The sequence below is a fragment of the Primulina eburnea genome, chromosome 3 (assembly GCF_022965805.1).
Source record: "Primulina eburnea isolate SZY01 chromosome 3, ASM2296580v1, whole genome shotgun sequence".
NCBI lineage: Eukaryota > Viridiplantae > Streptophyta > Magnoliopsida > Lamiales > Gesneriaceae > Primulina > Primulina eburnea.
Genome location: NC_133103.1, coordinates 45,893,723 through 45,906,399, shown reverse-complemented (window position 1 = coordinate 45,906,399; position 12,677 = coordinate 45,893,723). Strand labels below are relative to the sequence as shown.

At 32.4% G+C, this 12,677-nt stretch overlaps 1 protein-coding gene across 1 annotated transcript; it reads right to left on the bottom strand.

Moving 5' to 3' along the window:
- Positions 1-6,816: 6,816 nt before the first annotated feature.
- LOC140827648 (uncharacterized) lies at positions 6,817-10,692 on the bottom strand. Its single transcript, XM_073190404.1, has 5 exons — positions 10,455-10,692; positions 10,122-10,236; positions 9,336-9,989; positions 9,051-9,234; positions 6,817-7,201 (listed from the first exon to the last, which is right to left on the bottom strand). The coding sequence occupies exons 1-5, from the start codon at positions 10,529-10,531 to the stop codon at positions 7,176-7,178; spliced, it is 1,056 nt and encodes a 351-aa protein (XP_073046505.1). The 5' UTR covers positions 10,532-10,692; the 3' UTR covers positions 6,817-7,175.
- Between the last annotated feature and the right edge of the window lie 1,985 nt (positions 10,693-12,677).

The window sequence follows — 12,677 nt, the reverse complement described above, 5'->3', positions numbered from 1 at the left end:
AAGGAAATAAATGACAATTCACAATTATCAATATTGTCTCTCTTATATAGGTAATATTATTGTGTGTCGTAACAGTAATAACACAAATTGGATCTTGGACAAGCCCAACGTCGCCTCACATACTGTAAAAAAAAACTTCGGACAACTACATGATGCTCTTAATATTCGAGAATCACATAGCCCTCACTTTTGCAACGAGTGATTCGGAAATGCATGCAACATCGCAGAGTACAACCACATCCCGACACATTTTATATGGGCCATATTTAGTATGGATAATATGTCAAACTCCGAATTGTTTATATAGAAGAGAACAATGAATGATAGCAATATCATCAGTCACTAACTTGGGAAAACACAAAATAATGATGATATTAATTAGATAAGATGAATATCTCTTGGTTTGTGTTCATAAGAATAAGAAATGAACATGAATTAATTAAATTAAAATTTTGAGATGGATTGCATATTAATTTTACACGAGAATATCATAATTTTTTATCTGCGTTAAATTTAATGATGAATCATATTCTCAAAATATATATACACGCTTTGACCAAAACCCAATATATACACACACAATTTTGGCTATTAATAGTAATAATAATAATTAATAATTAAATCATGAAATTTTAACTTGACAAACACACGCGCTTTGACCAAAAACCAGTATATACACACACGCTTTTGGCTATTAATAATAATTATTATTAATAATTAATCATGAAATTTTGATTTGACCAAAAACCCATAATATTAAGTCATTGTCCACACATTATCCACATTAACTCATAACAAACACACAAACCAAAGGACATAAATGAAAATTTACAATGATCAATATTGGCTCTTTTATATTAGTAATATTATTGTGTGTCATAACACTAATAACACTAATTGGATCTTGTACAAGCCCAACGTCGCTTGAGATACTATAAAAAAAACTTCGAACAACTAGATGATGCTCTAAATATTCGAGAATCGCATAGCTCTCACTTTTGCGACAAGTGATTCGAAAATTCATGCGACATCGCGGAGTACAACCACATCCCGACACATTTTATATGAGCCATATTTAGTATATATAATATGTTAAACACCGAATTGTTTATATAGAAGAGAACAATGAATAATAGCAATATCAACGTTCACTAACTTAAGAAAACACAAGATAATGATGATATTAATTAGATAAGATAAATGTCCTGTTTGATCAAGTTTATTTGAAACATGTGATGCAATTCTCGGTCCTGAGTGCTTACATGCCGCTTCAGTAGCATTTGGTTCATCACAGAATATGATACATTATCATCGTCAGATGATGAAGAGTTTGTGATTACAAATACTGAAAATGAAAGAATGATGAAGAGTTTGTGCTTCTCATGGCAAATACTGAAAATGAAAGAATTTGAAGACTGTACGAAAATGAAATTAAAATGGAGGTTTATTTCTAGAAAAATGTTTGAATTTTATAAAATATAATCGTTTGATTTTCGATTTTTTTTAAAAAAAATTCCATATTTTTCCAAATTTACGATTTTTTTAATGATTAATCTGACAATTATATCAAATTTTTTATTTAAAAAATAATAAATAAATTTTCAACAGAGGCCTCTACGCAAGACCCATCATCGCTATCGCACCTGGAAGGATCCGCGTGCTTCTTCCTCGCCCACTTGAGAAGAAAATTAAATAAAATCAATTCAAATTGTTGTATGATTTTTCGTTATTTTTTGCAATTATGATATTAAATTTGTTTGAATATAAATCAAATTAATTATAAAAAATTTATACAAATATATAACATATACGTCAATGCACTAGTATACATATAAGTGTTTGTAGTGGCCCATTGAAGCTATGAAATCATATAATATAAGAGTCACCAAAAGCGTTTTTTGGGGAAAAAAACATATTCGCTAGCTTATTTTATTACTATATGATATATAATTTTAAGATATTATTGTAAAACCCGTAAATCAGACTACATATAAGTCATGTATAATTCTAGTATTTAAATTAAAATGATTTTATTTCATGAATATTTAAATGTTTTTCCTTAAGTTGATTATTTTATGCAGTAGTTTGATTTTTATCATTTCAGTTAATTCAGTGAGGCCGGACTAGAATTAGAGTTTTGAGATAGAATTTAAGATTCAGAAAATATTTTCAGAATTTATTTTAGCTAGCAAGTAAGTTCATTTAAGTTAAAAAAGAGGTTTGAGGATTTAATTTAATTACTTGAGGTGAGTAGAAAATAAATTTATTTAAGTTCCTTAATTAAGGGGTTAGTTCACTAAATTAATTAAAAGATATGTGAGGCTTTTAAGGGTTATAAATTTAGTAAATAAGCAACATTTTCTCCTCCATTTAAATGATAAAATTCGGCCACCCTTAGTTGCTAGAACATTCCTTGCCAACACATCACCTTTGACCCTTTCATTGTATTTAATTAGTAGGATAATTCTTCGATTTTTAGACCACCATTTAATTAACAATCAACCTTATCCTAGCCTTGTTGTGCATGGTAGAATCGGCCACACCTCATCCTTAATCCCTCCCACCAATATTTGATAGCAACAAAAATTCAAATTTCAAAATGAGGGAGACTTGGTCTTGATTTGTCCCTTATATTTTGCACTCATCTCCCTCACTCCCCTAACCATTTCCCCATCTCCCGAATCTCGAAAATCAGAGCCATTTTAGAGTAGAAAACCGTGGGTTGCATAGCTAGACACAAGAGAAAAAATTCAGTAGCAAGCTAGGTAGCAAAGCGCTCCACTCCTCCGCGCCGAATCGTTTCATTCTTTCATTTTCTTTCGAAACGAAACCAAGGCATGTATATATATTTCATTGCTCTTCAATCAAGTCATAGTATCATTTCAAAACATCACATGTACATAGATTTGAAAGGGAAAACCGAAATACATGACAAAACATTTTGAAACCATGATGCAGATTTTCGGATTTTTCCCTTGTGCTCTCACGTTTGCTGCTGTTTCAGTTGCTACAGGTTATGGTTCGACTCCAGGCTCCCAAGGCGAATCCTATACATGTACTAGAAGGGTTTAGGACCATGTTGATCCATTAGTTCAGCCCAACGCTTGCTGGAAGTCGAAATGACAGCAACCTCCCCATAGGTGCAGAAATGTGTTTCGGAAATTCAGTTGCTGTCAAAAAGGGAAATGAAACTGATCATGGCTGCCCCAAGGCCTATAGCCATGGTTATATCACTTCCTTAGCATGTCTAAGACGTGACTAAGCCGCTCTTTTGGTGGCTTGGTCCATGGTGAATCGGTTTTTAAATTAAAACTCAAGAACAGCACAGCATCCTTTCGGCCCTCCCCTTTTTCCAGCATGTGTGTTTCGAATTGGTGGAATGGTGTGGATCTTGTTTGGCCTATGGCCCTTAGCCACGGTTCATACCATGCCACTAGATGTCTAGATCGTGTCATGGTCAATCAAATGACCACTGGAACGATCCATTATAGCAAAACAAGAACAAGAGCCTGACGTGCAGAATGTGTTCTCGGGTAGGAACTTTTCGATTGTTGTTGGTGTGATGCGAATTGTGACTGGTCTAGGGCCCTTAGCCATGGTTCAAATCATTCCTTGGGATGTTGATAAGAGTCTCTGGTCGGTGTTTCAAGCCCCAATGGCCGGTAGTCTCGAAAACGACGCAAAGAAACCGAAGCACAGTTGCTGTATTTTGGACAGCAACTTGCTGTGACGGTTCAGTGGCTCGTTCGAGTTCTCGGTTGGCTTTTATCCTATGGCCTTGGACTGGACAGTGCCTCATCGAGTTAGGAAGGTCATGTTTTTGACCGTTTGTCATTCGAATCACTTTTGAGGTCGTACGAGAATTTACGGTGCGATGTGCCAAATTGACTCTCGAAAGAGCGTTTCATGTTTTGGCCTCCATTCACCTAAGATTCGACATGCATCATTTGAGGAGCATTAATTAATCATTTTAAGCGTATTTTAATCATGACTATATGATGTTTCAGTGTTGGTTCGGGTTGGTTCGGAGTCATGATTAAATACGAAGTCATTAGTAGCATTTGTCTCAGTTTTTGGTTTTTAATTGCATGGTTTGGTCAAGTAAAAACTATTGCATATTTTTCATGTCATATTTAGGTTGCAGCGACCCTGGGAGCGATCCAATCCATTCAGTAAAAATGATTACATGATATTTAATTCAGTTATTTAATTATATTACGTGCAAAAATACAAATTTTGAGATTTATGCGATATGGCTTGTGGTCACTTTACTATCATGATTAAACCCGGTCATCAGTTACCGGTCAGTTCAGTTGTTTCACCCAGTACTGTGGCAGTGGTCTGATCAGACATACATTACTAAGTCATGTCGCCAGTTACAGGCCCAGTCGCCAGTTACCGGTCAGTTCAGTTCAGTTCAGGGACCACATGCGTAGACCATAATCTCACCAGAAAATTATTACATGCTATTTCAGTACAGGGCTCCAAGGAGCAAACATTTTCACTATAATTTTCAGTTCAGTTATGCACGTATTATAATTAATCATGATACGACATTTTTACGATATGCCTCATGACATGATATTTTCACTTGCATGCAAGCTTATTATTTATTTATTTACTTGCTATTTACGATATATGCATGTTGAGTCTTTAGACTCACTAGACTTGATTGTTGTAGGTACTGATGATGTCGGGATCGAGGGCGGGGACCAGTGAGCTAGCTTGGGTCGGCATTAGTGGCACCCGAGGACCTCAGTTTCAGCACTTGCCATTTTTTTTATGCTCAAATATTTTATCAGTTGTTGAATACTTTAACTTGTTATTTTGGCAAGTAATAATTTCTTCCGCTGCTATTTTGAACGTTAAACATTTTATCAGTTTTTGGTATGAATGAGGCACTCCATTAATTTTAAAAGAAAATTTTAAAATTTCCCGCAAATTTTGAAGTACGAATTTTCGGGCCGTTATAATTATGATCTCATCTAGTAAGAAAACGAGGATATTTTGTTATTTAATACTGATCGATCATTATTTTTTTAAAAATGAATTTATGCGATATATTTCAAATATACTTTTTTAAAAAAGATATGATTGAACAGATTTATTTTCCTAAATATCCCTAAGAAAATGTTTCTCAATACTCAAAAAGGAAAAAAAAAAATTAAAATGCCTCTTGATTCTTGTATGAATTGTCTATCGTCTATGGGTGGAATTGTAGATTAAAATCGCATTTGGTGAGTCTTATCTTATGGTAGAATATTATCATGATTGTAAAAACAGAAATAATATAAACAAATACAGCCAACTGAAAATTCAATAATCTATTTATTCATCTAATAAAATTTAAAACTTTTATCCCTTCAAAAAAATTAAATTAAAAATCTTTACGATATCAATCAGTTTTATTTATTCGTGTATACTTGATTTAATAGTTAAACAATATTAATTCACTAATTTACTTTTAACATTGATGATATTAAAAATAATTCATACATAGAAGACATGCAAATTTTTCTAATATTTCATAAATACAATGTATTATGTAAAAATATGATGTGTAAAACAAGAGCCTGGCAATTGATTTACATTTGAGAGCAAGTCTATTGTGATACGGATCTTACGAATCTTTATTTGTGAGATTGGTCAACACTACCGATATTACAATAAAAAAGTAATACTCTTAGCATAAAAAATAATATTTTTTCATGAATGACCCAAATAAGATATCTATCTCACAAAATACGACCTATGAGACCATCTCACACAAGTTTTTGCCTACATTTGAAGGTCGTTTCTCTCTCAAAATTAGTCGGAGAAAAAAAAAAACACAACAGAAGAAAAAGAGATAAGGAGAAGGATTCAACACATTGAAGTTCTCTGACGTTGAATGTGCCATGACTGCTAATTACAGTTCGTGTGCACCCAGGCCAGATGGATTCTAGAATCCTAACACTACAACAGAGTTGAAAAGAATTTTAATTATTAAGATTTTTAAGATATGAATATATTATCAACGGTTTTAAGCAGGCTTATCCTATTTTTTTAATAGATAAATTATGTTACATCAAATTTTTTTATTAAAATTTACTTTTACAAAGTCCAAAAAATTCATAAAATTCAAATGTTACATAAATAGCCATTCAACCAAAAGATTGACACCAACACACACCAATTTGGTTAAAATCTAACATTTTCAATCTAAATCAGCATCTATTTCTTTCTATAAACCAACCCAGTCCAAAATGGCATGACCAATTAAATCTATAAGGTTGCATTTGAATTTACAGATTTGAAGTTAAGGATTTCAAATCCATAATAATAAATCCATTGTTTGTTTAGGTAAGTCTACTTGACAATGCATTTCGAATCTCAACTAGTTATTTCTTGAGTTATTCCGGTGGATTTCAATCATACCAATATAGACTCATTTTACTCCTCAAATCAAATCCTCCAATCAAATCGCAACCTAAGTAATATTACAACTAACCAGCCATTTCTGTAACCGAAAAAAAGAATAAGAAGAAGAAAATTTGGTAAGAGGTCCAATAAAAGTAGCAAAAACATAAAAATGTGATATTCCACCTTTCTTTGGTGGAGGCTGGATATAAGACCACTCTGCACAAGCAACATCAGATTATACCACACCAATTTCTTTTATTGCAATAAAGCAAACTTTAGTTTAGAATTTTAACTCTTCTAATAGGAACCATATCTCCGAAACATCATACTTAAAGAGCTAACCATCAACGTATTGCATATAACAATGGATAAAGCAAACGTATATGTATCCATATCCAATTTACCTTGGTTTTAAGTCGAAAAGTTTGCACGCTATGTAAATGAGCCATCAAAGGAGATGTATCTTATCCTAAGATTCAAAATACTGACTCAAGATTATAAAATTCATACAAGATGTGCTCCAAACTGAATCGTAAAACCTACTATAGCATCATACAATACAATAACCACAGCGAATTATATACAGGACAGGGAGGGGATTGCTGGTTGTACTACATAATCCTGAGTGCTTAATTATAGTTGCGAGTGAAATCAAGCTAGAAGTTGACATAATAACTATCTAGGTCAAGTGACACTCAAGAAAATTTGCCACCTCTATAATAATTTCACCTCAGGAGAATTCCAGAATCAGAGTTAACAGAGGAATTAGCTCCTCAGAGTGCACGCAAAGCCAATAAAACTGCAGGAGAAAAGACATAATAAGCGCCAAAGGCCAAGTTTTGAAGTTAAATCCCAATGAATGGATGTATCGGAAACAAAGAAGCAACAACAGCATGGCATAATATCATATGAAAGGGCACATCTCTGCTAAATTTCACGCCAAAGCAAATAATTAAATACAATAACTTCATTTCTTCACATAATGGATTTTAGATTTTGGTCCTTATCCAGTACATGACAATTGCCACGACATCCTTGTAGCCAACTGCCAATTGGTATATTGATAGATGTTTAGCCGGTTTCTTATAATGGAATTAAGCAGGCACCGAATTGGAATAAAATAAATACTTAGCATTTCAAACAACTAATTGTAATGATTTATACATTTCCTGATTGAAGCTAGTCCAAAGAATTCTGTTCACTTTCTTCTCGAAACAACTTGAGAGGCAAAAATTGCTGGCTGCAATATGCAAACGGCAAACCCACAGCTCAGATCAGATCTAAATTACACGTTTACTCTCTAAGCACGTTCACTAAATTCAAAAGCAAGAAAACACTGCTTGTAAATCATGCTAGTTTTTTTTCCACTTCCATCTTCACAATGAAAAAACAGCACCCAATATTTTCCCAATGTAACAGAATATAAAGCACGTGAATAAAACAACAAAGCAATATGGCATATTACATAAAACATTTGGATAAGTTGTTTTTATGGTAAAAAGAAGCAATGAGAGAACCACCAATTACAATAGTAGAGTAAAAGCTTTTGCATTAGTGTTACTCCGTGCAGTGTATATGTATTAGTAGAGTAAAAGTTTTGCACTACTATTACTCAGTGCAGCACATATGTGTAAACATATTTATTATTTACGATAGTTCCGCATATGCCTGACCATCGTTCTTAATCCGACACTTTCATTTCTAAAACTGACAGGTCAGGCTCAAGAATTAATAGCTCTGGTTTAAATAAAAGGTGCAATACAAACTAGTGGTGTAAACAAACCGAGCCGATTCGCGAACTTTGCGTGCCGACTCGAAAAATATTTGATTCGTGTTTGAACCTGAACCAAACTCGAACATAGTAGAACTTTTTTTTCGAAGCGAACTCGAACCCAAATTATATTATTCGAGAGTTAGTGAGCCTTGATATTTTATTAATATAATATAAATATATATTAAACAAATAGATTTCGAATATTTCAAGTATTTATTTTCGAGAAATAATTTGAATAGTTCGCGAACATGTTCGAATATTTCGAGCCGAATTCAAACACTAGCCCTATATCGACCGAACTCGAACAAAACAAGTTGAAATTTTTTGAGTTTCTAATCGAGCGCTCGAATACAGCTATTCGAGCCTTAAAGTTTTCAGCATATTCGGCTCGATTCGGGTCATTTACACCCCTAATAGGAACCGAGCCACAGCCAGAAACGGTTTCAAGACCAGCTTTTAGGAAGCAAACCAAATTCCAGTTCATGGGTTCGAATCGTACTAACTTGGGTTAGTTCCACAGGAATATAAAAAATAATATCAACAAATCTGTTTCAAACTCTTCAGTTAGTCATGGACCTGATTCAAAGGTTTTGATTGACTGTTCGACGAAGAACTAAGAAGTCCGGCCATGGAAAAACTACACTAAAATTTCTAGAGAGAAGAGGAGGAAAAATTGTCTGAAACCTGGCAAAACAATTATAGACTAGAGAAGAAAGTTTGATGATCCAACTCAAAACAAGTAAATGGTAAAACCATAACAATCACTATCAGACTCCATACATGGCTTAACTAAAGTATATGCATAATGATCGCTGTGAGACATTTTGTAGAATGACCTGCATTTATAATGAAAAATACTAATCAGGAGGCTCACCAAGCAAGCACAGGAGGATAATTATGGAGAAAACCACTTGAACAGGTCGACCATATTGCATCTGATATTGAGACCTCTGAAGCTGTCTTTGTATGGAACCGTACCAACCATACAGCTGCTTGTCATAATAATCATCACAACCATCAAGGCAACTCTTGTTCTTCTCATAACATATGTTGATGGCCTTCACAGAAAATGAAGACCTCGTCAGCTAAACTAATCATAAACAGCAAAAGAGTTTCAGACAATAATTTTGAATGTAATAAGGGAAATTCAATTACTGACTTTTGTCAAATTCTGAGAACGAGGCAATGTGGTATGGGTTTCTTGATCGCGATCTGTAAGCGATAACTTCTTGTAACCATTCTTTGCCCACTTCAGCTGAGACATGGATGATTCCATGGTACTCAAAAACTGTGAAAAACTAGGTATCTTTCGGGGGGGTTGATCAGGTTGTGCCTGGGAAGATTCATGAGGTAAAACATCATCATCCATTGCAATTTCCCAGGAGCCAATATCAGCACTGGCACTACAGATCCTACGATGCCCTGGAAGCATCTCCCCATTAGCCTCTCCTCGACCCAACTCAACCAAATGAGAAGAACTTCTTGAACACTCGGTCATTAACTGTCGATCACCCTCTAGCGGGCTTTTCACTCCCTGGTCCTTAACATGAACTTTTCCTATGATTTTATTCATGGTGGAAGATGGTGACGGTCCTGAAAGGAACAACGCAAGCTCGTTGCGCTCTCCATCATTTAGTCGCACCCAAGGCAATGGTGGCTTGCCACGTGAGACTGTCGATTCATTCAAAGTGGTTTCTACTCTTAAAGTCTGATTCTCAATTGCTTTTATGAAATTGTGATGCCTATCTTTGGCATCATCAACTGAACTACTACTAGTGTAACTCGAACCCACGGCACGCTCAAATTCATCCAACTGCATCAATAAGGCACCCAAACCCATCTCAACTTCAAAACACAAGCATAGTAACAGAGGAAAAAAAAAATTCACACCACAAATCCAAGTGAAAACTCTACCAGTAAATGGATTCTAGTGTAATTTAATCACCTGCCATTTGGTAGTGCCAAGGGTTGTCTGGAGATCTCGTCGGAGCTCATCCAAATTCCAAAGTCCAGAGGTGTCCTTATTAGCATGGATCCACTTTCTATAAGCTGATTCCATCCTTCATAGAAATTCAACAACCTTAACACATCCAATCTAACAACATAACTCGCGTATATAGCATTAAAAAAGGAAATGCATGACAAAAATGGATCAACAACAGAATAAAAACCAGTTTCACGCAGAAATAGCTAAAATATTCTATTGATTGCCGAATATTTATCCGTATCCCTAAATTATAAAAAAAGGAAAAAAAAAAACAGATTCTTTTCAAAGTACCTATCGGCAGATTCCTGAACTTCCTCCGCAGCAGAGAAAAATGGATCTTTTTCCCACCTATCAAAAGCCGACGCCATTTCTCCCAAAAAATTACACAATCTTGAACAGAGAAACAAATTACAGATCAAACTCAAAATGTAGGAACTGAAAATTTAACGGATCGAAAAATGCGGTTCTTTTTCCCTTTATATATATCAAGAAAATTGCTGAATCGGGGGAATTCTTTAAAAAATATGGAGAAACTGGCGGTTTATGTTTTATTTTATTATTGTGTCGTGGCGGATCTGTTAAACGGCGTCGTTTAATGCTACATGGACAGTCGAACCAAGTGTTGAGTTGGTGATTATCGATCGTATACATGATTATAGTAAAACTGAGATATTTTGGGTGGAAAAATTCGCCTTATAAATGGAAAAACTAATCCAATATCGATTTAAAATTAAGGAATGACCAATATTATTTATATTTCAATTTATTACACTCACGCTCCACTTTTAATATTTTAAATTTATTTATCAGGTGAAACGAACGGTAAATAATATAATTCATCGTGGATAACAAATATCTCGACTCTTTATATATTTTTGGTCAGAAATGATCTAGAAATCTCCTTATCATGTAATGGTTGCTATTACTTACAAAAATTCACCTTAAGGTTTCTTATTTATGAAGAATTTATGCTAAACACAAGTTTGGACGCAGATCTCAAGAATCTTTATCTGTGAGACTGGTCAAATCTACCGATATTTACAATAAAAAATAATATTCTTAGCATAAAACGTAATATTTTTTTATGGATGACCCAAATAAGAGACTCGTCTCACAAAATACGACATGTGAGACCGTTTCACACAGGTTTTTACATAATGGAATTAGAGGGACTTGATGGGATTTGGAAATAAAAATATCATTTTAATGTTTGGAAATATGATATTTCAAAATGAGATTGTTATTTGGTGGAATTTGATTATTTAATTTAACTTGGTTAAATCTTTGCAAAATAGGTAAAATTTCATTGGATTTCCTGGAATTTGAGTCATAGAAAGAAATAAAAATATTTTTACTAATAAATTTTTATAACTTGTTCATAAATGTTAAATATTCTTCTCAAATTTTATAAAATATCATTTATCGAAAAAACATATTATCAATTCACAACATTATATTCATATTATCAATTCACAACATTATAGTATATATATTTTTGATAAAATTATTTCAAAATCAATTTTAAATATTTTATATTAATTTTTTTTATAAATAAGACATTTCAATTAAAAATTTTGTTGTTTTAATAATAAAACTTGATTTATCAAAATTTGATAAATTTATTTTTATTGATAAGCTTATAATTTTTTCATTTATTAAAAAATTTCACTTACAAATATTTTTGTATGTTCGGAATAATTTTTTTCCTTGATAAAAAAATAAGAATATTTATATAAATATTGTTAATAAACAAATCATTTTAAAAAATAGCAATACAATATTTTTTAATATAAAATAAATTAGTTTTAATTCTAAAATAAATTTAAATTATATTAAAAATTTTTACCAAACATCCAAATTGAATTCCAAATTTAAAGGACTATATTCGTGGTAGAAATTTGTTGATTTTTTTTTTTTTTAAATAATAGACATTTGTGGAGTTGATATTTTTGCAAAATCTAGCATATTTTTAAAAATTTTCACATAATCTTGTAAATTTATTTTAAATGACTTTTATTGATATTTGTAAAAAATTTATAGAACAATATGAATTTTGTAATTTATTATTCTGATTTTTTAAATTTATTTGAATTAACAATTAAACATGAATAAATTTTTATTTATTTCAAATATTTCTCTCTCTATATAATATTTTTAATATATTGATTTTACGAAAGATAATAAATAAGCCAGTACTAAATTTAATACAATTAAACTTTAATTATTCAATTCAACATGTTTATTTAAATTGTAACGTTTCGAAAATTTGAAGGTCAACGCGAACCACATGTAAACAAGTTACTAATTTTTTGCATTTTAATTAATTGTTTTAATTAAATAAATTAATTATATTGTGCATATTTACATATTTAAAATATACTTTTCTACATATTTAAAATATACTTTTCTACGTAGTTGCATTAAAATGTATTTTTAAAGGTTATTCGATTTGTGATCGAGAAACGGAAACCCGAGGGCTGAAAAATAGAAAATGTTTTTATTAAATAATTATTT